This window comes from Dasypus novemcinctus, chromosome 5, assembly GCF_030445035.2.
Source record: "Dasypus novemcinctus isolate mDasNov1 chromosome 5, mDasNov1.1.hap2, whole genome shotgun sequence".
Taxonomy (NCBI): Eukaryota; Metazoa; Chordata; class Mammalia; order Cingulata; family Dasypodidae; genus Dasypus; species Dasypus novemcinctus.
In genome coordinates, this window is record NC_080677.1 from 107,308,875 (window position 1) to 107,335,927 (window position 27,053).

The 27,053-nt window shown below is 48.0% G+C and overlaps 1 protein-coding gene across 7 annotated transcripts; it reads left to right on the forward strand.

Annotated features, from left to right (window-relative positions):
- On the forward strand, positions 1-26,772 carry CCDC136 (coiled-coil domain containing 136). 7 transcript variants are annotated; one of them, XM_071215263.1, is made up of 19 exons: positions 1-98; positions 804-911; positions 2,547-2,798; positions 2,893-2,967; positions 8,075-8,398; positions 10,553-10,664; positions 11,166-11,334; positions 11,604-11,744; positions 12,086-12,244; positions 12,515-12,685; positions 13,044-13,229; positions 14,995-15,189; positions 15,685-15,912; positions 17,307-17,813; positions 18,214-18,435; positions 19,443-19,727; positions 20,408-20,725; positions 22,600-22,706; positions 26,439-26,772. In XM_071215263.1, the coding sequence occupies exons 1-18, from the start codon at positions 41-43 to the stop codon at positions 22,699-22,701; spliced, it is 3,612 nt and encodes a 1,203-aa protein (XP_071071364.1). In that variant the 5' UTR covers positions 1-40; the 3' UTR covers positions 22,702-22,706; positions 26,439-26,772. The 7 variants fall into 7 exon arrangements, with proteins under 7 accessions (XP_071071364.1, XP_058153318.1, XP_058153321.1 ...); XM_058297335.1 differs by lacking the exon at positions 22,600-22,706; XM_058297338.1 differs by lacking the exons at positions 14,995-15,189; positions 22,600-22,706.
- The last annotated feature ends 281 nt before the right edge of the window (positions 26,773-27,053 follow it).

Sequence of the window (27,053 nt, forward strand, 5' to 3'; positions counted from 1 at the left end):
GGCTCGTGCTCCGGGCGCCGCGGCGGCTGCGGGCGCGGCCATGGAGGGGGGCGCCGGGGCCGGCGCGGGAGCCGCGGGCTGGAGCTGCCCGGGCGCAGGTCAGAGCCGCCCCTCCCTCCGCTCCCCCCGCCGCCCCTTCCTCCTCTCCATCTCTCCCCCCTCCCTCCTCTGCCCCCCTCCTCGCCTCCCCAGCCGGCCTTTCTCATTCCGGCCCTCCACCCGACCCGGTCTCCATTTTCCCCACCCTGGCCGCGTCCTCCCTGGCAGCCCTGAGTCCTCTCCATTTCGCCCCGTTAGTACTCCCAGCCCCTGGGAGCCGAGCCCCGAGCACCCTCGGGACCCGGAGACTCCTGAGCGCGGGGCGAGGGCGGGAGGGACAAGGTGCCCTGAGAGACTGGGAGCGGCCCCCGAGCAGATTCCGCTACCCCCCTCCGCCTGCCCCCTCACCCTTTCAGCCTCTTCTGTCTTTGCTCACCTTCTACCTGTCCCTTCCGGACAAAATATATATATATATTCACGCACCCACTTTCTGACTGTGCAAGGGAGAGGAGCTTGGAGGAAGGGGGTGCAGATGAGTTTGGGGTGCAGATGAGGTTGGGCAACACAGAGCTGGGGTTCCTGGCAAGCAGTGCGTGAGCGGCGGCTGAGGGAGGGGGTCGCAGAGCTGGGCAGGGGCATCCACCGGGATTAAAAATCTCCGGGTTCCAAAAGGTTCGAGGGCATGCCTCCTTATCTTTCTCCTTCCATCCCAGCCCCCAGCAGCCCCTCGCATCCCACAATCCTTCCTCTCTCCCTGCTCACAGGACCGACTGTAACCACTTTAGGCTCCTATGAGGGGTCTGATGGTTGTGAGAGAAAGAGAGGCCAACGTTGGGGGTCCCTGGAACGTCGAGGGATGCAAGCTATGGAGGGTAAGTTTTCCCAAAAGGCTTCCTTCCCCCCAGCACGCTACTGATTTCTCTTCCCTTCTACATCCTCTCTGACCCTTAGCGCTCCCAGCCGGCCCACAACCCTTCCTCAGTTCACCTTAGCTCCCTTCTGTCTGAGCTCCATCCCTCCCCAGGGTTCAGGCTTTGAGGGAAGTCCTGGGGGCCTCCCTTTGGGGCTTCAGCCACCCAGCTAACCAGGCTGTGTGTCCCAGGGGAGCTGCCAGACAGAGAAAGACGCCTTGCTGGACAGCCTTTCAGCAGGGTTTATTCTCCCCGCCTACCGACCTAGATCCCAAGCTGTGTCTTACTTTAAAAAGCAGGGGTGTGGGAGAGGATATGGATCAAGCAGTTGAGTGCCTGCCTCCCACGTGGAAGGTCCTGGGTGCGGTTTCTGGTGCCTCCTGAAAAAACAAACAAGCAAAACAAAGTGGTTGAGTGCCGCAGGCTTCCGGCATACAAGGTTGGTCCCGGGTTCAATCTCCAGCCCCTAGTACCTAAAAAAAAAAGAAAGAAAAGAAAAGAAAAAACAGGGGTGTGGCTGTGGTTCTCTAGGATAGCTTACTGCCTGAAAGAGAGGGCCTAGGAAGGGGGCAGATGAAAAGGCCAAACTCCTACCACACCCATGTGACTTGGCAGGTGCTGCCAACACCATGCCCGGCGCTGCTCCGTTTTCCAGAACTACCTGTGAAGTGTTGGCGAGCCCCTCTGAATACGCGATGTGGGGAACCCTGATGATGCAAGGGGTCCCAGATGAACGTCAGGCTGCCAATGGGAAAAAATAATACCAGAGATTCATAAATTTAAACTAAGGCAAGCAGTCACCATCTAGGCAAGAGTTTGTTATTTAGAGGAACTGCATTGCAGCAAGGAAGGGATAATTGCAGCCAGAGGCTGAGGATCTGCACATCCCAGTTTCTTAGTGCATTAAATGGATAGGCTTTGTTTTACACACAAGTACAACCTAAGACTTCCCCGTGAGAACTGCCTGGGGACTCCCCTACACTTGGGTAGGGGAGAGGAGACCTCCTGGCATCCAACAGGGAAAAGGAGACTGGGCCTGGTAGAAAACTTCAAAAAAGCTATTTGATAATATACATTTGAAAGGGACCTGGTGTTTGCCCAAAACACTGAATCGTTTTGTTTGGATGTTTTCTTTACTTACTAAATGCTTTCTTGTTATCAAAAAACTGATTTCTCACAAGCTGCCTAGATAATTTTCTAATTGTCTGCCAACTCCCAAGCATAACTCTTGCCTCATTTGACCTAAAGACATGCCTAATGTCTGAATTCTTTCTTGGCCCTTTGTCCCACTACCCAGAGACCAGAACTAAAAGAACCAGGGAGCCTAGTGCAAGTCTGTGGCTGAGCCAGCACCTCGCCAGTCAGCTTGCCCAAAGGCAGGTGTAGGAAGGGGCAAGGGCAAAGGGCTGGGAAGGGCTACCTCCAAACTTGACCCTCATGCCCGGGGGCTCATCAGGACTGCAGGTCTTGCCCCTCCATGGGGGACACCGGGCAGCACTATCATACCGTCTCACCCTGGGAGAGTGAGTTCGAGGGCCCTCGGAGGACTGTGGAAAAGAAGGTGGCTGTGACTGATGAGGTGAGCCTCTCTCCTAGGGGAGGTGTTACTCCCAGCTCTCTATGAGGAGGAGGAGGAAGAGGAAGAAGAAGAAGAGGTGGAAGAAGAGGAAGAACAAGTGCAGAAAGCTGGCAGCGTGGGCTCCCTGTCGGTTGGCAAGCACCGGGGCCTGAGCCTCACAGAGACGGAGCTGGAGGAGCTGAGGGCTCAGGTGCTCCAGCTGGTGGCGGAGCTGGAGGAGACCCGGGAACTGGCAGGGCAGCATGAGGACGACTCCCTGGAGCTGCAGGGTGAGCACCTGTGTCGGGACCCCAGGGCCCTCGCCCAAAGGCTCTGTGCTCCCATGGGGCCAAGGTCTGACCCTGTCCCCCCCCCTCACTGCAGGGCTCCTGGAGGATGAACGGCTGGCAAGTGCCCAGCAAGCAGAGGTGTTCACCAAGCAGATCCAGGAGCTCCAAGGTAATCTCCAGGCCTAGGACTGGAGGGGAGGTGGCCAGCTACGTTGCTACCCAAGTACTTTTTTCCTGATAGTTTGATTGAAGCATGGCAGACAAAAAGAACCTAATTCAGTGCTTTTCCCTCATTTTCTCTACTGTTCTCACCCTTTTCTTCTTGTCTCTCCATTCTCTATCAACTTTCCTTTCTTCTTTGCATCTCTTCCTAACTCTTCTGACTTCCCCTTCCCTTTCTTGCCTTCCCTTCTCTTAACCTCCCTCTGGTTAACTCTCCTTTTTCTCTCCTTCAGCCCCTCTCTCTGCTCCTGCATCCCTTTGTTCTCCCTTTGTTCTCCCAGCGTCCTCTTCCAGGCCAGATTCCTTTTTCCTGTCTGCCCACCCCTCACCCCAAAAGCACTGTGGAAAAGGGCAGTGACCAGAGGGCCTCTGTGCATCGATTAAGGGGCACAGATGAGAATGTTTCTCTTGCTCCCTAAGACCTGAGCTTTTGGCCCAGAAATCCCTTCCTTCCAACGCCCACATCCTTTTGTCTCTGGGTAGCTACAGGACAGATGTCCCACATTCCACTGCACCACCAAATAAAGAGGCAGCTTTTGTTACTTCTGTGGGCCTCCGGAAGGTTTGGGGGAGCTGCCCTAGAAAACAGCAGGGACTCTCCAGGGAGAAGTAAGATCAAACCAAAAGAAAAGTATAAATGGAGAAAAAAGGAAGGCAGGAAAGCAGGCCTAGAGAGGAGCAAGCAAGGTTATAGGAGTGGGGAGGGAAAAAGAAGGGGACAGAAGATGTAAGCAAAGGTATATGCAGGGAAAGTAGACAATCAAGGGTGAGAGGAGAGAAATGGCAGGAGATGTGTCACACGGGGATGAGTGTGATCATGGGCCTCAGATCACCTAGATTCTTGGGCCCGGCTCTGCCACTTTAAGCTTTGTGATCTTAGGCAAGTCATTTTAATCTGAGACTGGGTTTCTTATCTGTAAAATAGGACTAATTCATTTGTTCATCAATCATTTATTGAGTCCCTGTGTACTTGAAAGACTAGCCATGACCAAGACAGACCAGGTATCTGCCCTAAGAGGCACATTCTAAAAGGGGAGGCAGAAAATAAACCAATAGCCAAACAATACAAATCCAGGGGGCAATAAATGCTATAAAGGCAATATAGTAATACGATAGAGAGAGATGGCATGGGGTGGGAGTTTGTTATAGATGGGTAGTTAGAAAAGTCCTCTTTGAGAAGGTGACATTTGTATTAAGAGCTGAATGATGAGAAGGATCCAGCCTTTCAAAAATCTGAGGGAAGAGTATACCAGGCAGAAGGAACAGTAATAGCAAAGGCCCAGAGGCAAGAATAAGCTTGTTGCGTTTGAGGGACAGAACAAAGGCCATGGTGGCTGAAGCAAAGTGCATATGGAGGACTCTGGTAAGAGCTTTCCCAGTGGCAGGCAGAGGCCTGATTACAAAGGCCTTCGAGGCCAGGGGAGAGGTTTGGCTTTCATTCTGAGTATATTGGAGAGCCATGGGAAGGCCTTAGCCAGAGCCAGGGTGAGATGATCTTCTTTACTTTTTAAAAGAGCACTTTGACCTGTGTGGAAATTGGACTGGGACAGGGGAAGTAGAAACGGAGTCTGGTCAGCAGGTTATTGCCATAGTTCCGTCAGGAGATGATGGTCGCTTGGATTAGGAAGAAATGGAGATGATTTAGAATATACTTTGAGGGTGGAGCCCTCAGCATGTGCTAATGAATTGGGTAAGAAAGAGGAAACATAACTTTGCCCTGAGAATCTGTATGGATGGTGGTACCATTTATTGGGATGGGGAAGACTTGGTAAGGAAAAAGTTTGGGGGCAAGGGGAGCCATTTAAAATTTAGATTTTGTACAAGTTGAGTTTCAGATGGCTATTAGACATCCAAGTGAATATGTTAGAAAGGCAGTTGGGTATGTAAATAGAGAACCAGGGGAGAAATGCTGGCGGGAGATATACACTTGGGAGCCATCAGCATAGATGGTATCAGAATCCATGGGAGATTGTGGGGAAATACAAGAAGGGGAGAGAAAAGGATTCAGTCCCAGACACACCAGTATTTAGAGGTCCAGTAGAGGAGGAAAAACGGGCAAAAGACAATGAGGTAGGAGGAACTGGAGCATATCAGCTTGGAAGTCAAGAGCAGAAAGTGCTTCAAGGAGATAATGATGAACTGTGGCAAAAGTTGCTAAGACAAGTAAGCTGGCCATTGGATGGCAAGATGGAGGACTCTGAGACATTTCAGTGAAGACAGAAGCCTGATTGGACTGGGGTTGAAGCAGAAATGGAAGGTGAAATGGAGACAGTGAGTACAGATAACTCAGTTTTGTTTTGAAGAGAAGCAGAGAAATATAGTAGCAATGGGATAACAGTAGTTGGAAAGGGAGAGATGGATTTATTTATTTATTTATAGACAGGAAACACTAAATCATGCTTGTATCATGAAGGAAAAGATCCATAAAACAGAAAAAGGCAATAACCTTTGTTTGGAGAAGGGACATTTTTCCTTCAAATAGGAAAAGGTCAGAATTGAAGAGGAGATGCAGGTTGGAAACCACCTGGGAAAACAAAGATCTAGAGCGACTCCCTACTCAGTAGGATTGTTTCTAGGATTAGACGTAATCCAAGTCAAGGGCTGCTAATCTACTACCCGGGCTGCGGGTCTGGAGGAGTCGCCGGCCCTCCCCGCCCGGCGGGAGGAAACCTGGGTCTTTGCGCACGCGGGTTGCCCGTTTCCGCCAAGAGGGGGCGCGCGCGTCTCCAGAGGTAGCTGGTGTTCAGAGGCCGTTCGGGCGGCCACAGCCCCTCGGGGGGCCGGGACCGGCCGGGCGGCGGGAGGCCCCCCCAGGGAGACCGCTTGCGGGGGGCCGACGAGATGGAGGCCATAACGAGTGAGTGAGAATCAACCCATCTGTTCCGCAGCTCGACTCCCGGGCGCTCGGCCCGTCCCGACCGTCCCAGACCCGCTGCCAACCGGCGCCAGCTTTTCCCAACCCCGACCGGCCCTTCAACCCCCGGCCTGGGCCCGCCCACCCCAGCTTCCGGATAAGCCCCTCCCCTCGGTCTCTAGGCCCCGCCCCCTCACCCGAGGCCGACCCTGCCCGTTTGTGTTCCTAATTAAGAGCTTTTCCTGCCTCTGGGAGACCTTACGCCAAGTCTTGCCCCTGCCTCCGTTCCCAGGTGGGTCTGAGGAGGCTATGTTTTCAAGACAGACTCCAGAGGAGAACCTAAGAGTGATTTGAACCCTGCGTCAAGTGCGTGTTAGGGAAGTGGAGGTCGATCTGACTCCCCCATCCCTACTCCCCACAGAAAGCCGGTCGCAGACTCGGGCACTAGACTGTAAGCGCCAAGAAGCAGGGACTTTCTTCTTTCAAATTCGGAGGAAGTCAGAGAATCTAAGTGGAAATGCTTGGGCTTCACGCAGAGTTGATCAATAAATCCTTGACTAGACCTGGGAGAGGAGGCAGCTAAGATCATTCTAAAGCAAGAAAGACTGGCAAGAGATGTGCCCCAGCTGCAGTGTGAGTTTGGAAGAATAGGGCAGGAGACCTTCCCTGAGACTTCTTGTCCACTCAGCATTTATACCTGCGTTATTGTGTTAAATTTTACTCTCAAAGTCTATTTCTGTTCTAATTAAAAAGCAAAAACTCAAACATAAAATGCTGTCCGCATGGTAGATATTCAGTAAAAGTTTACTGAATGCGTGAACCTCTACCTCATTTATGCATAAATATAGCAAATACTTACTGAATTTCGTTATGCCAGACGCAATACTAGATCCTTGGGTGATAATGATGAGCCAAACACACGTGTTCCCTGCCTTTCATGAATCTTGATAATCAAAAGAGGGGAAGACCAATATCATTTATATATGTGTGTATATATATATATATAAAAATACACACATGCAAAGTACAAAGTGCTATGAGAGCATTTATGGAGGGCTTCACTTAGTTTGGGGGGAGGTAAGGTGAGGGAAAGTTGAAATCTGTATGGTGAGTAGACTGTGCAGGAGTTGGGGGTGGGAGAGTTGGGAGATCTCAATCCAGTCCTCATTATTTCCCTGAACTTGACCCCCAAATCCTGAATTCTCTTGGTGTCACTGCATTTTACTCTCTCTCCACTTTTAGGCTTTCCTAATCCCAGATAGGTACCTGTGTCCAGAAACCCTGAGATGCTCCACAGATAGTTTCTTTTGTAAATCAGTATATATATATATTATTTTAAAGTACAGGCTAGTGAAAATTTAAGCAGTACAGAAATATATGATGTGGAAAATAAAAGTCTCCATCATATGCTGTCCTGTGCTTCTCAGAAACAACCATTCTCCATGATTTGGGGAACAGATTATTGAAGATATTTCTCTTTGTATATTTGTGTGTTTCTGTAACATACATCAAAATTTTTTCCTACCATATATTTTACATCTCAATTTTATTTCTAGTTAAAACATTATGGAAACCTTTCCATACCTTCTCTATAGATCCACCACTTTCTTTTAAATAACTGCAGGGTATCCCATTTAACCATCATCAATTTAAACAATCCCTAATTGATGGACATTTAGGTTATTTTCCCGTTTGGTTATCATGTGATGAACCTACATTTGAATTTCAGCTGTGAACTCTAAATTCACTGGTTGGGGGCCAGTACTTACCACAGGCAGTTCGTGGGAGCTCTGAGACTCTTGTTATTTCTGAGCTCCCAGGCTGAGTAAGTGAGAAGAGTCTGAATTTTTTTTAGTCAGGCAATTTTTGGAAAAGACACAGTGTGTCAGCAAAACACTATAAATTAGGTTTTGTGTTTAACTGTCGGGCAATTCCTTAGAAGTGCTTAAATTGTTCCTTTTGGGACCAGGCCTCAAAATCTACTTTTCTGTTGCACCTTTCTACATAGATTCACTCTCTATTCTCATTAGGTATTCCCTTTATTTCTTACCAGCTGGAGCTATACCTCTCTGATGGAGTGGAGACTAGATTGTCAGGAGTTTCCAGAGAAGAAATAAGTCTACCTTTAACTTTATGCCTCTAAGACACAGTAGATTGGGTTACTTATCTTCCTGACCATCACACTCTCTGGGCTTTGCAGGTGAACTGAGGTCTCTACGGGAGGAGATTTCTCTGTTGGAGCGTGAGAAGGAATATGAACTTAAGGAAATAGAACAAGAGTTGCACTTGGCCCGGACCGAGATCCAGACTCTGCGGCAAGCAGCGGAGGATGCCACATCTGAACATGAGAGTGACATCGCATCCCTGCAGGAGGATCTATGCCGGATGCAGACCGAACTTGATGACATGGAACGCATTCGGGGGGAGTATGAGATGGAGATCTCCTCCCTCCGTACAGAACTAGAAATGAAGAGCTCTGACCCATCCAACAGTTTAACTCTCTCGGATATCACTGAGATGCAAGGTATGAGAGCAGCCCTCCTCCTTGTCTGTCAGTCAATAAATCAAGCAGAGGAGATAATATATGAGAAGATGGTGGCAGGTGCTCTTAGGTTATGAATGAGGAACCTCGACAAAGAGTCTCTAGGTTGAATTCAAGACAATAAGGGAGAAAAACTTACCCAGATGTCACATAACCAGTCCACAGTGGTTTATAAAATAGCACCATGTAGATGTGCCCTGGGAATGCTTCCATTGGGCATTTGTTGATTTGACTGTGGGAAAGCCTTTCCTGGGAAAGTTTCCAGTTCCAAGATGAAAGTGGGGGAGGCTGTCACCTTGGAGAACTCTTTCTCCTAGTCTGGTAGCATTGGGCTTTGCCTGGATCGCTTTATGGTAGGCCTCCAGGCCTAACCCCCAGGTCCTAGGTTTCTAATTTCTTGGCTTCTTTAGCTCTCCCCAAAATTAAAGCTTTAGAAGTAAAAAATCAGAGCACAAGCCAGCTGGAAAGGAAGAGAGGTTATTTGTAGCAATACATGAGGTACCGAAAAGCTTAGAGCTCTGCTTTCAGACAGTGAGTCTCCCAGCTAGTTGCTAGGACTCATGACATCAGAGAGTTTGCCTTTATCCTGAGACTAGATTTATGATCTGGGTGTCATGGAGGACCTATATTAAGCCAGGCCAAGCAGAGGCAGTTAACAAGGAATCGAAGAACTGCGCATTTTCCCATCTGCATCAAGAACCTTTGGGCTGGTGATTCTAGGAGAGGCAGTGGAAAGGCTTGGGCTGGAGTTAAACAAACCTGAGTTCAGAATCTCATCTCCACTAATTAGTGGGATGAATTTAGTCTGATTATTATCTCTCTCTGAGCCTTAGTTTCCACATCTTTGAGAACTGAGTCAGTAAAGCCTTATAGCTGGACGGGATCCTGGCACAGGAAAAAGACATTAGGGAAAATCTAGTTTAGTTAATAGTAATGTACCAATGTTGATTCCTTAGTTGTGACAAATGTACTATGGTAAATGTAAGATGTTAATGATAGGGAAAACTGGGTGAGAAACCTCAGAGGGAACTCTCTTTACAACTTTTCTTACTCTAAAACCATTCTAAAATTAAAAGTTTATTTTAAAAAAACCTTTCAGGGTTATTTTGGGAATTAAATGAAACACCTTTCATATTGAAAGCATTCACACACTAACTGAATCTAAAGCTGAAACGTTCCAATCTAATGCATAGCACATGGTTGGTTTTCATTAAAGATCAGTTTCCTTTCTTCAGTGGTAAACTACAGTATTCCAAGGAATTCTGACTGAAAAAAAGAGCAAATGTTAGCAGTAACTTTTAGGGCATTGATCCTATAACAGGAAAGATAGGCCTTATGTTCTAAGTAAAGCAAGCTAATGTTTCTTAAATATGAGTAGAATTAATGTTCTAAGAAAAATTATTCTTACAAAGAAACAAAATATATGTGAGTGTTCGTGTTTATCACAGTATTAAAAAATTTTGAGGACTGGTACGTAGGGGCAAGTGCTGGGGCCTTTCAACCAGGTCCATCTTCAAATGCTTGAGGGTGATATGTGAGTCTGGTTGGGATGGAATTTTCTGTCAACAGATATAAGACCAGTGGGAGGAATTTTTTTACCACATCCATGTCAGTGTATTTGGTATGAAGATACAGGAAGTGAAAGGAAATTCAGTATGCCTGGGACTCTCTGCATAGTAGAGCCCGCACCAAATCTTGGTGTGTATTTCCATCTTTCTCCCCCATTTCCCAATAACTTCTTTTTGCTGGCCTAAAAAAAAAAAATAAAAAGCATACTAGGAAGGTAATCATGAACAGTTCAATAGAGCCTTTAAACACAGCGAGTCAAAAACTTAATTAAAGCCTCCAAAGCTCCTAGAACTTCAAGGGCCTGCCTTGGTTAGAGCGCTGAAGATTGGCACACAGGCCAAACATGGGAGAAAGAGAAGAAGGGTAGCTTCCTGAAAGAGGGCAAAGACCCCTTGGTGTGTGCAGTCTTCTGGGCCCTCTGCATGCACTCTCTCTTTTCTGTCTTCAGAAAAAAAAGAAGCTAGCTATTCAGTCTTCTGCTCTCAGAGTTCTAGGCAGGAAAATTGGGGGCTGGTCATTAGTGCTTTTCTCTTTAGGATCTCACCTCCCTCTGCTTGTCCCCTGCAGAAGAACTGCATCAACTGCGGGAACGCTGCCACTTCCTGAACGAGGAGTACCGGGCCCTGCAGGAGAGCAACAGCAGCCTCACAGGGCAGCTTGCAGATCTGGAGAGTGAGAGGTAAAGCCAGGAGGCTAGTGGGCTCTGTAGGCCTCTGCCTTGGGCTTTCCCCTGGGGACAGCCACTAAAGGAAGGTCCATGGGCAAGGATGCCATCTAGAATTAGGCATAGGAATCCAACATAGTTGTTTTAGGACTAGAGTTGAGTGAGTGCTAAATTTCAGTTTGCTTCCATTCGAGGCATTGGGGCTTGGTTTGCTCTTGCCTAGAGGGCCCAGTGGTGATTCCCTTGTTGTCTGCACAGCTTATTTCAGTCTAACAGACAGTGCCTCCAGATTGGAGCTGGCTTAACACCAGGTCCAGCGTCAAGCCCAGTTGGACTGCCATTCTTACATCTGCAGATTGAGGTCCTGGGAACATTTTATGTAATCTTCTAAACATGTTTATTTGAGGCTCCGTACTCTCTTTTTGCCTAAAATGAAGGCGTCAGGACCAGGCATGCTTGGCCGGTGATGCCAGGTAAAGCTCCCTCCCAACTTAGCTCTGGGGTTCTGGGTTACAGAACACGAAGAGCAACAGAAAGGTGGCTGGAATCCCATACACTAAAGAATGTGATGTCGGCAGAGTCTCAGACTTCAGAAATGGATTTCCTAGAGCCCGATCCTGTAACCCAGTTGTTGCGACAGCAGCTGCTGGGAGCTGAGGAGCAAATGCATGGCATGAAGAGCAAGGTAGGGCGTGAGGGGTGGAGAAGGTAGGCACCTTTCGTCGTCTCTCTTTTACCTTCTCCTGGCCTGTGGTAGGAGGTACTTCCTGGACGTTAGGTACAGGGCCGACACATAAAGCATGCACTTTGGCAGGAGGTAGTATACTGGGGACCTGTTTCCTTGCCTGATATAAATATTCCAATAGAAGGAATGCTACTCTTTCCTCTAGTCTGTTCTTGGAGTCCATGTGATACTTGTAGTAAAGCTGCCTTCCTGTTCCATTTCCCGCATAGTGTAAGGAATTGTGTTGTGAGTTGCAAGAGCTACAGCATCAGCGCCGAGTCAGTGAGGATGAGCAGAGGCGGCTGCAGAGGGAGCTCAAGTGCGCACAGAATGAGGTGCTTCGATTTCAGACCTCTCACAGTGTTGCTCAGGTAAACACTGACAGGGGAAGGGTGTTTGGGAAGGGCAGAAGGGCCTACCTTGAGTTGCTGTTTCAGGGGAGGATGAATGTAGAGAATAAGGTTGGGCTCAGCTGACTCTTGCCCTTGCTCCAAGGATATGTCTACTGGAGACCAACTTGAGAAGTTATATATAGCTTTGCATTCTAGAAAAGGTGGTCGTTATTGAGTGTCTGCCTCAGAGAAGAGGCCAAACCAATAGACCTGTGGGAGCTCCTCAAGATATCTGCTTCTCAGAAGAAACCAAACTGATCTGTAGAGGGGTCTGCTGTTTCTTGAGAGTAATTGTTCTACGTACATCCTCCCCACAACAGAATGAGGAACTGAAGACCAGGCTCTGTGCCCTTCAGGAAAAGTATGATGTTAGCCAGAATGAGCAGAATGAGCTCCTGAAGGTGAAGCTACAACTTCAGTCTGAGCTTCGGCAGCTCAAGGTCATGAAACCCACAGTCATAGAAAGCCAAAATGAGAAGGTAACAGTGACCAGGGGTGAGGGGACAACTCAGTGCTGCCTGAGGTTTAGGGGAAGGTGGGTGAGAGTAGACCAGCTGCCACCTGTACAGCACCACAGGTAAAATTCCAGCCATCCTCAAGGACTACGTTAGGTAAGAGGACAACCAGTAACTGAAGGGCAGGGAGGGGTAAATTCTTGAACTGTCAGTGTCTGACACTCAAACAGAAGAGTGAGTGGGTCAAGAATCTCAGAGGCACTGCCCAAAGCCCCACCCCACCCTCCACCATAGGAGTTAATGTGCCGGCTACAGAAGATGCAGCTCCAGTACCAGAACCTCATGTGTGAGAAGGAAAAGCTGATGGAAATGCAGCATAAACTGCAGGAGGACCTGCAGTGCCACGAGGCGGAGGTGCGGCGCCTTAGGGATATGGAGGCCTGCTTCAAGGAGAGCAATGAGAAGGTAAAAGGAGCTTCAGGTGAGGGAGAGTGTGGCAAGGCAGGCTCTTCTGTAAGGGTAACAGCGCAGTGGAGGAATGGGAATAGTAAGTATTTGGTGGCGTAGCTGTTGATGAGGGGGATAAGAAGGTACTTATTAGAAAGGTGGTCTCAGGGAATCACGATGCCTTTAGCTTCCTTTGATTTTCCATCAGACAATCAGCCTAGAGAAAGGAAGCCCCCAAAGTTCTGCATTTAGCGTCTCGGGACAAAACTGGGGCTGGAAAGGACAGGGGAGGATCCCTCTGTCCCTGCCTGAGAGGAGAGAGTGCAGCGGCAGGGGGCTATTGGGTTGATGGCAGGGCCTGCCTCCCCTGACCTAGAATAAAGAGATGAACACCCAGCTTCAGGAGCTGAAGCAGCTGTACCAAGCCAACAAGGATGAACAGGAGCGGCAGAAGCACATGTACGATCAGCTCGAGGAGGACTACCTACTCTGCCAACTGGAGCTGAAGAAGCTAAAGGCCAGCCAGCCCCTTCCAGAGGACAAGGAACAATGTGCTAATAAGGTAATTGTAGTTAGGAGAGGTGAGAGCTCCTGGACACCAGGGAGAAAGGAGGTATAGAGGCAAAAGATGAAGTCTTGATGGGCTTCCAGTTCAGTCACAGCTGAGTGTGACAGGACTGGAACCAGAGGCAGAGCCACGTGCTGCTAACCTTAAAACCATTTGCCTTGACATCAGTGTTGAGCCAGAGCCACTGCTTAGTAGGATCACTACATCTGGATCACAGTCTGACTGCCTGAAGCTTTCACACATGACCTCCACGTGTCTAGGCTTTTGTACACTGGTATTAGAACTGTAGTATCTAGTGAGTCACAGAGAAGTGCAGACTCATAGGTCCATATGCACAGCTATTATTGTTTGAACTAGAAAGAGAGTCCAGTTCCCTGAGGCAGACTGCAGATGTCCTTACAAGGGGGTTTGGTCTTATACGCAGAGTGCTGACTGGGTTTTAGAAGAACCTAGGCTCTGCCATGGATTTATTCTGTACCTTTGAAGTAGTTAAATTCTCTAAGCTTGAATTTTACCCTCTTTAAGTTGAGCAGAATACTATTCTTCTCTTGCTTCCTTGTAGTAATAAATCCTGGTCATGTTAAATAAGGCCTTATTCATTTTCTTTTTTTTCCGTAGTGTATAACAGGCAAATCATTATCGGTTACCTTGTGTTGAGCACTTTCAGCTCCCAGTCACTAGGAAAAGAAAGAGTCTTTTAAGTATGTTGGAGAAAAGGCATAAGATTCTCCAAAGACAGTGGAGATAGTCACATTCTGCCAGAATCCTGGGTAGCTCCGTTACGGCCAACAGCAGGCTGTGTCCCTGGAAAAGACCTCCAGCAGACACAGGACTAGGAAGTGGCTGCCTCATTTGGCTGCCTCAGAGGTCCATCTGCCTTTTTATACCCAGGCTCACACTGCCCCTTCCTCTACTACTCAATTTAGTGGCCTGGGGACAGCCAGCAATTTATACCATGACCCAAACACCACCTCATCTCCCAGGGAAAGAGACTGGGAAAGGAGAAGCATGCAGGCATAGAGAGATAGCTTTTTTTTTTTTTTCCTAATCATAAAATCGCATTAAGATTAGTCAGATAGGGGGTGGGGGGTATATGGAGACCTCGTATTTTTTGAATGTTACATTAAAAAAAAAATAAAGACAAACAAAACAAGATTAGTCAGATATTAAAAGACTTAGATTCTTGGAATCATTAGATGAAGTAGTCTTCTCAATGCAAATTCAGCAATAGCTCATACTTTTCTAAACATTTTAAGAGATGATTATGAAAACAAAAATGGGGAAATTAAGTCCTTATTGGTAAGGAACTATAATCAAGTCTAAAAACAACTAGGCATCAAGGGGGATCAGGAGCCGAAACTCCCAGCAGGGTGGGAAAATGGTATGCCAAAGGAAAGGGCCAGAGAAAAAGAAGGGGGTGGGGGAGGAGAAGGGAGAGGCATTGATAACTCTCCTCAAACTGCCCTCAGGAAGAAAGAGTAGAAGAAATTTCTAGCACAACCAGCCAACAGTCTGAAAGAGCAGCCTGCGGGGGTTTCCCCATTCAGCTTCTAGGCCTGGTCTGTAGCAGTACATACCATACGGCTTGGCTTGGGGTGACCTGGGGGTGATCTGCCCATGGTGACTGTACCAGGAGGGAAACCCTGGTGATTCTCAAGAGGCAGAGGAGAGCAGAAGCACCGTGCTAGCTACACAGTGCAAAGAAAGATCAGCTTACCTTACAGAGTAACCACACTTTCATACCCAACCCCATCCACAGTGTGATTCACTGCTGGCCAGACTGACAGAATTGCAGGAAAAGTACAAGGCCAGCCAGAAGGAGATGGGGCAGCTGCAGATGGAGCAGTGCGAGCTCCTGGAGGATCAGAGGAGGTTGCAGGAGGAGCAGGGCCAGCTGCAAGAAGAGTTGCACAGGCTCGCGTTCCCGCTACCCAAATCTGGTCTCCTTCTTAAGGTAATCACAGCCAGGGAATGCTAAGTATGGCGAAGCTACTTTGAGAAGCTTCCCAGGTATAACTATACCTGGGTAAAATAAAAGGGTAGAGACTGGATTTATTTTTCTAAACAACCACTCCTTACTTTATTGCCAATCTCCCCAAACCCCAAAGCAGAGTTCTAGCTGATTAGGGCCTTTTCTCATAAGGGCTTTAAATCTTAAAATACATTTTATACCTTGGAATCAGTGCAGCACTTTATGTTTAGATGTTTAGTCTATCTGGAGAAAACGTACTTGAACACACTTTGTAAAAACTACAAAATACATTCAAACATAAAACATTCTTTCTACTCATTAGCATGTCTCCATAAAAAAGACATCCCCCCCATCTCCAGTTTTGCTGTGCCAAGCCCACACAGGGATTCTTAAGGGAATGGTCTCCAGCAGGAGGCCTGGGTCTTCCCGTTTAACCACCACAAGTCCTTGCCTCCTTCCTTCCACTCTACCTCACAGAGTCAGGAGCTACTTACAAAGTTACAAGACCTTTGTGAACTACAACTGCTCTACCAAGGCATGCAGGATGAACAGAAAAAACTATTACAGCATCAAGAAGTTGTATTGAAAGAACAGACAGAGCTGCAGGAACAGCTGCGACTTTTCAAAGATTCTCATTTCCAGAAGGCGTTGAAGAATCCCGAGGATTCCAAATTGCCTAAATCCTCAAAATCTGGTCAGAGCCAGGTAACTATAGCAAAAGGCAGTGCCAGGCCAGGGGGCAGCTCTCCTGAGGACACCAACATCGAAGGGACAGGGGCTCCACAAAAGGGTCAGAGTTAGGAAGGCCTTTTGGCCAGGGCTAAGGAGGAGGCTGAAGCCCTCACCTTCACCAGCCATGCTCACTCTTGGGGTCCAGTAAGATGTGACCCCAGCCATATGCACAGCCATTGAAGCACTGCTCACACTTAGAACAGAACAGGAATGGCCCAGAAGTCTGTCGTCTTCTGATGACTTCATGCAACTCCTTTAACATATCATTTTCAAGGTGTATAGTATCAGTTTAGAATTTGGCTGGGTTCCTTCAGATTGATTCTAACTGTGGTACTCTTTCCTCATAAAAGCTGAAAAGAATACTTCCCGATTATCAAAATCTATAACCTTTTAGTGTTCTACATGAGGCAAATCTGAAGCCATTCACCTCCAAAGGAGGAAGTCCTAGCAAATGGAGTTCTGAGCACTGACCACACTATCTTCATTGGAACTTTGGTGGCAGTAACGCAGCCAGGTCATGGGGGTTAGACCAGAGAATTGATGCATCTCAAGCCCAGCAAGAAGGGCTTGTGTCTGTGACATCACAGAGATTTCAATACAGATTTATTCAGGGCTGAGGTCTTGGTCTGGGCGAGGAAGAACAGGTACAGTTTCAGTTCAGGCTAACTCTGTTCATTCAGTTATTAGACTGGACAGGGAGAACCAGGGAGTAGCAGAAGTCCAAGCTGGGAGAACTGGTCACTTTCCAGGGGCATCAGATATCCCACCGAAAGCCTGGGTAATGCAGAGACCAGGACCCAGAATGAAATATTACCTTAACCGATCAGCTCTCATCCTGGACATCAGCAGCCAATAAGCCTGGCCCAGAAGCCCTGGGAAGCATGCCCAGAGCCCAGATTTGGAATTGGGGCAGGAGGTACAGGGACTAGGAGTAAGACCTTGATTCCAAGTCCACATCTTCTGAGGAAGGAATTCTTTGTATGCTCACCTGCAAGCATAGGAATGATTTTAAATTTGGGTGCAGACTGAGCCTAAAAGTCGGGGTAATGGGTGCACCTGACTGAGAGGAGGGTGGGGTAGGAGCCAGGGTGTTCTCGAGACCCACTGAGCACTGTACAGCAACCAGCGGAAAAAAGGAACCCAGGCATCATGGCATATTTTCCTGGCGATGATTTTCTCAAATGAGCAAGAAACTGACACATGCCAGTTACCTGTAGGTTAGGTCCAAGACATAGACTGTGGTAGAACTGAAGTGGGGGTGTACAGTTCTCTCAAGTGTGCCCTCAGACATCTGCACTGGAGGGGTGCAGCTAGAAGGACTAAAATGTCTTAGAGTAACAATGTCTCCCTGCCCTTACCCCTGGCAGTCCAAGGAGCTCATCGCCAAGTTGCAGGCTCTGCAGGTGATGTACGATGCCAGTCAGACTGAGCAGGAGCTGCTGCAGCAGGAGCAAGGGAGGCTCCTAGAGGAGCGGAAGAGGCTACAGGTAGACCTGCAGCTTTGCCTGGAAGAAATGCAGCTGCTCCAAGTCCAGTCCCCTTCTATAAAAATGAGCCTTGAGTCCTACAAGAAGAGCCATGATAGCACGGCTGCCAGCAGCGAGGACTGTCACAAGAGTTATGGAAGCACCATTGATGACACTGAGGGCTATCACAAGTCTTACGGTAGCACCCTGGTCAGCAACGAGAGCTTTCTCAAGAGCTATCACAGTAGCATGGATAGCAGCGAGACTTTGAACAAGAGTTACTGCACCAGCACCAGCAGCATCTCCTATAAGAAGAGTTATGACAGCACCTGTAGCTCTGACTCCTATCACAAGAGTTACGCCAGCAGCAGCACTGACATTGACCCTGCCGAGCTGGAAGACATAGAGGTAACTGCCAGATGACAGGGCAGGCAGGAAAAGAAGGGCTCTTGTTAAAAAGTCCCCAGGGGGAGGGCACAAGAAGTGAGGTGGGGAGTGGGGTCAGAAGCTGAGCTGGGTGCTCACTGGAAACAAAGGAGACACTCTGCCCTATTATGGCCCCTGCCTCCCCCTCATGCCCCCTGATCTGGAGATGCTCCTGTCGGGATGGAGGCCTAAGATTCAGGACTCTTCATCAGCACAGCATGGTGCTCTTCATGGGAAGAAAAACGGTGCTCCCTCTGGGCAGCCTTAGGGCCTCATGACCAGAGTTCTGTACCCAAGGAAGAGCCAAGCAAGAGAGTGGGGTGGAGGGCAGCTGCTTCTCAGGGGGCCATCATTACTGCCCCCCACCCCATCCCCTCCACAGCATTTTGAGAAAACAGTTGCCAAGGTGCTGATCAAGCTGCAGACAGTGCAGGCCATGTACCAGATCAGCCAGGAGGAGCACAGCCTCTTGCAACAGCAAATGAAGAAGTTGCTGTGCAAGCAGAAAGAGCTGAAGGTAGAGCTGGATGCCTGTGAAAAGGAATACAAGGAGTGCCTAGAATGCCTTGAGAAGCCTGTTGCTCCCCAAAACGACAAGAATGAGGTAACTGCTATCAGGGAGGCAAGGTTTGTTTCTAGGAGTCTCTAGAGCCAGAGCGGTCATCTCCATTTCAGAGAGGATGAAGTGAGAGGGACGGGAGTTTGCTGTCTGCCAGCTCTGGATAGTGCCCTTTTCCTCATCAGTGGGACAGACCATGGTGACTGAATTCTGGGGTGTTGGGCAGGCTGCTATATCACTGCATCTTGTCAGTCAAATACATTTCTTGGGTGCCCACTATGCTGAGCTTTACTGGTCATCCTCTAAGGATGAGAAATGTATTCCTCTTCTCCTGGAGTAATTTTTCTCCTTTTCCCTTTGCCACTTCTGCTCCTTCTTTTACTTTGTCCTATTGTCTCCTCAACCAGATTGTAAGCACCTCGAGGACAAGGCTATGCCTTCTTCTTTTCGACCTCTTCTAATGCTGAGAAGAGTGTTATGCGGCGCTGGGAATGGGCTTGAAGGCATTGTCTCTGGCCAGGCATGGCTCACAGTCCGGGGGTGAGGGGTGGTCACCGTGTATGCACCTGGGGGAGACTCACAGTGCAGTCAGCACCTTGTATAGGCTGATTAGCATTGGTGCCTGCTGAGCAGATCACGGTGAGGGGAGGGCTGTAACTTGCTGCTCTTTCCACAGGGAGGTGCAGGGGCCAGTCCGTATGATCTAGCACTCTCAAGAGTAATTGTACCTATTAGAGGAATAGGGTGGGTGAAGTAGGGGTTTTCATTAAAAAGGACCGTGTAATAAAGCCATCCCCAGAAAGGTCTCAGTAGAAAACATAATTGAAATCATTTTTTTTTTGTCCATGTTAGATGCAAATAATCGGGAGCCTTAAGTTAGGGAGATTGTTTGCAAAACTCTTCAGAGGCTCGTTTCCTACAGCGTAATTTCTTCTTTATTGTCCGCTTTACCTGGGTTGTAAAAGGGATTTCTGAGGCAGTGACAGCCAGGCAGGACCCAGGCTGCCAGGGTAGGCCTGGCTCTGGGTAACTGCCCCCTCCACTACCTACAGATCAAAGAACTGCAGAGCAAGCTGCGGGAGCTGCAGCTGCAGTACCAGGCTAGCATGGATGAGCAGGGGCGGCTCTTGGCAGTGCAGGAGCAGCTGGAAGGACAGCTGCAGTGCTGCCAGGAAGAGCTTCGCCAACTCAAAGAGAAGAAGTCCTCTGTGCCCAAAGAAACCAGGGGGAAGAATGGCTATAAGAATATGAACGAGAATGCCAATGGGGTTAAAAATAAAAAGAGAACCGTCCCAAGCCCAGACAAGTCTGATGGCAGCTTTGAGACCAGTGACAAGGTGAGTTGTAACCTCAGTAGCCAGATAAGCAGCAAAGTGGAGGAGGTCCATGGAAGAAACACCATCCCCATCATCACATCAGTCAGGTGAGGTATTTGTAGAAAAGCTTCTGGGGTCCAGAGTAGTTCCATCCGAGTAGAAATTTGTTTCTCCCTTTTCCTGGGAAGCCACCGGGAGAGTGGAATACAGACAGCTCACATCGGGACGCCCCTGCAGGCCACAGCCCCCCGACTCAACAGCTGCTTCACTTAACCCCGTCCCATTTTCTGGGATCCCTGTTCTTCCCAGGCCACGTGCCCAGTCGAAGGACCAGATACATGAAGAGAGGAACTTACTCAAAGCAGTTGTGTACTAAGAAGTGAAACAGGACTGGGTAAAATAGGAGTTGCCATGCGAGGGACGGGAAGCGACAGTTGAGGTGCATGGCCCAAGAATCATTAGTGCTAGTAGCTGTTGGACAAGGGTTAACGGCAAAATACATGTTTTGGTCCAGAGAGACTAGGGGTGGCAGCTCTCTACCTGATACTCAGAGAAATTGGTTCCAGGTAGCAGAATAAAGCGCTGGGCCCTCGCACTATGCCAGGCTGGGAAGCCGAGTGTTCTTGAGGTGGTATGCCTTATACCAAGGGTGGGCACCTTCGTGGGTAACTGCACCCCCATCCCCTCCCTCCACCCCGCAGAATCTGGAGGTGGTGCTGTACTACAAGGCCAGCCAGAGGGACTTAGACAAGCTAGCCAAAGAGGAGGAGGAAAAAGAGGAAAAGGAGGAGGAAAAGGCTGAGGTGGAGGAAAAGAAAGAGGAAACAAAGAAGGAGTCCTGGGATGAACCAGTTCCTGAGCCATTAGATCTAGTGGAAATCGGGTCCAGAGATGACCAGGAGGAAGACTGTGAAGAGTTTCAAGAGCAGGAGTACAGGAAGGAAGATGAGGGCCACGACAACCCTTCCCCAGAAACCTCAGAGGAGAACAACCCCCTCCACCTTTCCGAGAGCAAAAAGGTAACTGATCAGACAAAAAAATAAATAAAAAGGTAACTGACCGCAGCCCAAGGCTGGATCCAGTGGGGAAGGGGCCCTAAAGCTCAGGTCCCCCAGTGTTCACATGTGACCCTCCCCTAGAAGCACCTTCTCCAGGAGGAGAGGGCGGCATATCCTGACCATGTCCTGACGCAATGCATGCAGGGCAGGTGGAAGTGGAGAAGGGGCTGAAGAGCGGTCCCCACGGGAGCAGGCAAGCACAGACCAGTGTGCCAGAGACCACTGTTTCCAGGCTGGGGCCTGTGGAGTGCCGACTCCTTTCATTTCCATGGTGACCCTGTTAACTCACCCACGACAGGAGGGTGCCCTCACCGTCAGCCTGGGCTTAGCCCTGTGTTCCTGTGTGCCCTGTCAGGTTATCCTCTGCTGTTGTGCCACACCCTCATGGGTGTGAGGGGAAGAAACCCCTTCCTTGTGGGCTTGTGTATGCAATGGGGTCCTGTATATCAGGGCAGGAGGGTGGGGGTTGGGGGCGACCAGTGGTGATAGTCAAAATATTTCATGACCTGTACTGCAGGAATATTGACTAGTCTGGGGAGACCAGCCTAGCCCTAACTCTTCAGTTGCTGGATCTTCCTGAGGTTGGCGTGGGGGTGAGCTAGGGAATGTGCCAGGATGGCAGGGGTAATTTACCAACTGTACAGAAGTATTTCAGTACTTTAATTACTGGTACATCTGTACACATACATCTCAGCTCAGTTCCTGCCCTGGGGGATGTTAAAGGGGACTCTGGTGCCCTGAGGAGTTTGAATGCTTCCGGAATACAGTAATTCTTCCTTGGGTTACCATAGAGGTGCTTTCTGTCCCTCTAAACACAGGGAAAGGAAAACAGGTGTCTTGTGGTGGGATGAGGCAGTCAACTTAAGGACAGCTGGAGCTTCCCAGCAATTCAGTCCATAGCACTGGGTGAGGATCCTGTGTGCAGTTCTGTTAACCTTGTGGGACCGTCACTTAGGATGTAAAAAAATAGGAGCACCTGCAGCCCCTTCTCCAGGTTTATATTTCTTTGAATTCGTATTTCACCACATGCTACTCAGAGCCTCCTACATTTCCGTATTGTGGTGCCACACTTCTAAAGGTTAGAGGTCCTACTTCAAAGAAGAGTTATGTTCCATGGGTCTACATATGGAAGTGTCCTTTGCCCTGGTGGGTCCAGCGTCTTCTGCAGACAACTCCACTGGCATGCATGTTTCCACCTGTAGGTCCAGTTTCTCTCTGGAAGATTGCACAAAGAACTAAGCCTTCTCCATTGTTAACTTGTCAAAGTGCATTTTGTCGCACAATTACAGCCTTAGCCTCCTAGGAGATTGTTGGCCCAGAGGCCAAAGTACTCAGAGACCTGATGGAAAGCAGACCAGAGCCAGGGGCAGGAAGGGGGGGGAGGTTAATAAGGGGAGAGATGACCTGGCAGACCCCTCACTCTCTCCAGAGTCATCCAGGAAATGTCTATGTCCTGCTCTTCTAAGGGAGCCTGACTTCACTCTGGCGAGTCACTTTTCTAGAGTCACTGGCCTACAGGAAAGGCCTAGATGCAGATAGCCCTGCTTCACAAGATATGAGAGGTATGTGACAAGCCAGAAAGCTGGACTCGCCACCTGGTTTTGACCTAAGCTGCTGCTCAACCCACTCAGTTTTACATCTTTGCAGGCTACCAAGTAGCAGAGAAGAAATACTGCTGCTCTTGCTTACCTGCTTTTTAACTTCTTGATCCCCTTCTCTTTTCCCTTTGTTTTATCATCTTCATTGTCTGTTGGATTCATGTGTTTATGTCTTTTCTTACCACTGCTCATCTCCTGGTCTCTCCTTGTGCTTCTTTCTCATTTGATATGTTGCAGCCATCCCCTGCCCCCGATCCCCCCATCTTCTCCTTGCCTCTCGTAGGCCTGGTGGTCATATCGGCTTTGCTCTGGTGCTGGTGGGCCGAGACGTCGTCCTAACGCAGGTACTGGTATTGCTTCCTCTCCTGAGGGTAGAGGGAGGGGCAGGTTGCCCTTTCCCTGTTCTCTTAGCTGCTTGCTTCTTGCTTTTACCATTTTATAACAGGTGTTGCTCAGGTCTGTTTGAGTTCCAGCTTTTTCTTGGGTTCCCACTACAAAGCCTGTAAAATCTCTCAGCACGTCTTGATAATGGATAGGGAGTTGGAATGCTTACCTGAGACACAGAGTTTCTGGCCTTGGCTGGGAAAACTCTGGATGACCCCAGCACTGTTGCTACTTTCAAGGCTGCCTGGCTACTTCTTATGAGCTGATGTTTGCCTGCAAGGCTGGCTTGGGCTCTGTTTGTCTTTGATTAACCTCAGAACCAAGCTTTCACTACCCTTGCTACCTAGGATGGCAAAATAAGGAATCACTTCCTCTCCCTCTCCCATTGCGTATGAGATATATGGGAAGAAGTGATCTGGAAAGCTGTGATCCCCTCAGCATCATTTTTATGCAGGTGGCCTCAATTTGTCCTTCAAACTTGATAAAAATGGATCTGAAACCTGTACCACATTATGCAGGTTCTACAGAAAAGTTCTCTGGTTTGGGACTTCTGGTCTCCAGAGAAATCAGAACAAAGAATGCCAGAAGAAAATAGTTTATAGCTTTCTTATCCCTTGCAGGGACCAGATTGCATTGTAATTGGCTTCCCAAGCTAGATTGGTCAGGGAGAATGTGTATTGGTGAAAAGTTCCCATTAACCAGAGACATAAGAGTTCTGAGGGAATGAAGACAGATACGTTCTGGGCACCTTCCAGTGGGCCTTGATCCACAGAATCTGGTCTGTCCACAGACACCAAATCCAGGAGGCAGAATGTGGCCTCGCAGCCTGAGGTGGAAACCTAGGGTTCCACCTGCCTTCGGGAAACCATCAACTCTCTTGGCCTGTTTTGGCTCCTTTCTCTTGCTCTTCTTGCCTCTCGCCCTCCCCAACCCTCTCTTCTCACATCCCTGTAAGTGAGGTTTAGTCAGTTTAATGTGGCAGCTGCAGTGTTTTGTCGGTGGCACTGCTCACTGTTTCCTTTTCTTTCCCTACTCTTTATTTTTCTTTTCCAACCTTTCTGCTTTCTTCTAGGCATTCTCGTTAACTCCTCAGGACAATCCGTAACTCCTTTAATGGCAGGGGTCTCTCCCTATAACTGTACACTCCCAGGTTTCTAAGGCCCTAAGTGAGAGAAACCCAAAGCATTCAGCTCTGTTTTGCCAACTTAAACCCAGTCAAGTCTGATCAGAGTGAGTGGGAGGAACTCCTGGGAAAGGTCTTCCTGGGGGAGCCTGTAAAGCAAGTACTCTGGCTAAGTCCCTTATCCAGGGATCGAGGCAGCATAGCATAGTAGAGAGTATGGCTGACAAGAGATCTGAAGAACCCGATTGAGTTCTGTCTTATCACAGGCTTTATCACAGTAAGCAAGATGCATAATCTGAATTTGAGTTTCCTTAAATATAAAGAAAGGATGATATAAAGTCTTTGCCTTCCTCACAGGATTTTTATGAGGATCAGATTAGTTAATGTATATGAAAGCACTTTATGTGTTATAAAACACCACATAAATAATAAAAAGAAGAAACACAATGCACCCTATGTACGAGGAGGCACTGTTCTATACACTGTACATACATTAACTCATTTAATCCTTGCAACAACCCCATGAGGTAGCTATTGTTATTATCATTTTATAGATGGAGAAACTAAGACATAGAGAGGTTAAATAATACAGCCTGGCGATCATAATTCAGATTAGAAGGACTTAATATTAGCAACAGGTAAAATTCCAATTTTATCCCCCCTTATCATTTATCCTCATTTTGAGCAATTTTTCTTGTTCAAGGAAAATTAAGAGGACACCATCCTTCTGTGTGTGCAGCCTTAGATCACATTAGCTCTTTCGGTAAATATTATCACATCATCAACTTAGTGCATGTATTATTTATAAAAATCCCTTAGCACACTGCATATGGCAAGCATCCTCTCCCCATTCTGTATCTGCAGTGGGTGTTTTCGAGCCAAAGGCAGAATTTTCCATTCATCCCAATTTAATGTCATTAGATATAGTCAATTCTAACCTGTGAAGTTTTGTTTTTGATGCTTCGATTCAGAATATTCCCTTTCCCTGCCAGCTTCATATCCTCGGGGGTGATGAGCACCTTCCGTATCTTCGTCCAAGTTACATCCGAGGACTGAGTCCTCTGGTGAGCCTCAGAGTGTTGTCTCTCCAAGTTTTCTTTCCTTCAGTCCTTTGGTCGTTGAACAAATGGTCATACAGCAAACTGTCCTGTCATCCTACCTTTATTTCCTCGTGTTATCTGCAAGGATACTATGGGGAAAATCTTGTTTAAGTCCAAAAGCAGTCCTTGATTAAGTCCAAAAGCATATTTCCTAGATCTTTCCATTGAGTAGCCCAGTCTGAAAAAAAAAGACTGACATGCCTTGCCCCTTTGGAAACCCAAATCTTCCCTTTACTACTCATCCATTCTGAAATCTTGCCTCTGCCTGGTGTAAAGTGCACCAGTTCACATTTATGGATTTCGGCTCTTTGTTCCTTTGAGAACATCAGGCAGACATTTTAATTAATGCACATTAGGATATAAACATGTAAGCATGTAAATATTATTTCTAGCACGGTTTTTAGTTATTTTCTTTTATTAGTTACTCCATATGTCCACTTCCAACACTTGTTTTGCTTTCCATTTCATATCTTCTGTTCTTCTTAGTAACTACTTCCACAAATTTAGGAGGTTTGTTTTTGGTCTTTATAGTTGGCTTAGAAGTACTCTTTTTTAGATCAGTTATTCTCTGAGCAAATGCATTCTTAGCACTAATGCAAAATATTCCATCCTCACTTAAAACCATCCTGCTACCTTAAGCCAGAGCTTATGATTCAAAATCCAATTCTGTCTTTCAATTTATACAATTTTTAAAAGTGGTAAAAGTAGGAGCTTTTTTCCCATGTGTTTTCTTGTTCAAGATTTCATATTCCCTAGAGGGTGCTTTTGGGGATCTCCTTATAGTATCACTTGGCCCACAAATCAGCAACATTATCCAGCAGTCAGCAGTGTCTGGAAGCCCCTACACACTCTCTAGCACATGCCCCAGGAAATCACTCAGCATGCTTGGTGACTGGGGAGTGTTTTAATGTCCCTGGCATCTTCCCTCCAGGTAACAGGTTTTTAAAAATTTTATCGACCAGTATCATTCTGTGTTGCTATTACCAAAGCTTTGGCTCCTTAAAAATCTCATATTTACCTGCACTCAATGATGCACTTTCTTCACTCCCCCCTCAGTCTATTTCCTGATCTTCACTTTCCATAAAGTCACTGGGTACAGCTGCTTTCCCCAAAGGTCCCAATTACCCGCTTTCTTACCATGACATCTAACACTTTCTCATTGTAACCATTTGGAAAATCTTTGAGGTCTGGCTCCTGAGCTCGCCTCCATATGCAGGAATTTGTATTCTCATTCAACGGAGAGAAATTGAAGTATGCATAAACGCAGCCACCTAAGGTGATACACATGAGGGTGCTTCAGATATCTAGTAGGGCTGGAGCCGAGAGATCACATTATCACCAGTGGTTACCCAGGAAATAAGAGAAACTGATCCATGATGTTCCTCTCCAGCACCAGTAGGCAGGTGATTTCTGACTTAGAGAAGGATTCTGAAGGCTGGCTACTCACGGTTTTCCTTTGGTCCCCACAGAACATGTTTGGGATGTGGAAGCCTCTGGTGTTCTTGGCTATTGCAGCCGTGGCTCTGTATGTGTTACCCAACATGCGACCACAGGAGACAGAGTTCTGCCTCATGGAGTGATGGCAGACCTGGGCCAGCCGAGGGGGCAGATCCCTGCTGGCACTACCCTCGGCTTTGGGCAGGACACACTGTGCCAGCGCCCCACCCCACCCATATGTCCATGCTTCCCCATCTCCTTGGCCTCAGACACCCAGGCTGGAAAGGCTCACGGGGAGCTGCTGGTACCCATCTCCTGCCTTGTATAAGAACCCAGGTTCCTTGCAATTAAATATCAACCTAATTACATGAGACTCTGTGATTTTTTTCCCTCCAAGATTTATTTTATTTATTTATCCCCACCCCCTACCCCCCGCCTCTTTGCACTCGTTGTCTTCCTCATCTTCTCCAGAAGGCATTGAGAACCGAAACTGGGACCTCCCGTGTGGTAGGTGGGAGCTCAATTTCTTGAGCCACGCCTGCTTCCTCCATGACTTTTTATTTGATAAATGCCTAACAACACATCCAGAACAGAGTGGCTCCCCTTTAATCAAGTACCTCACATGAGAGTTTGACTTCCCTAATATG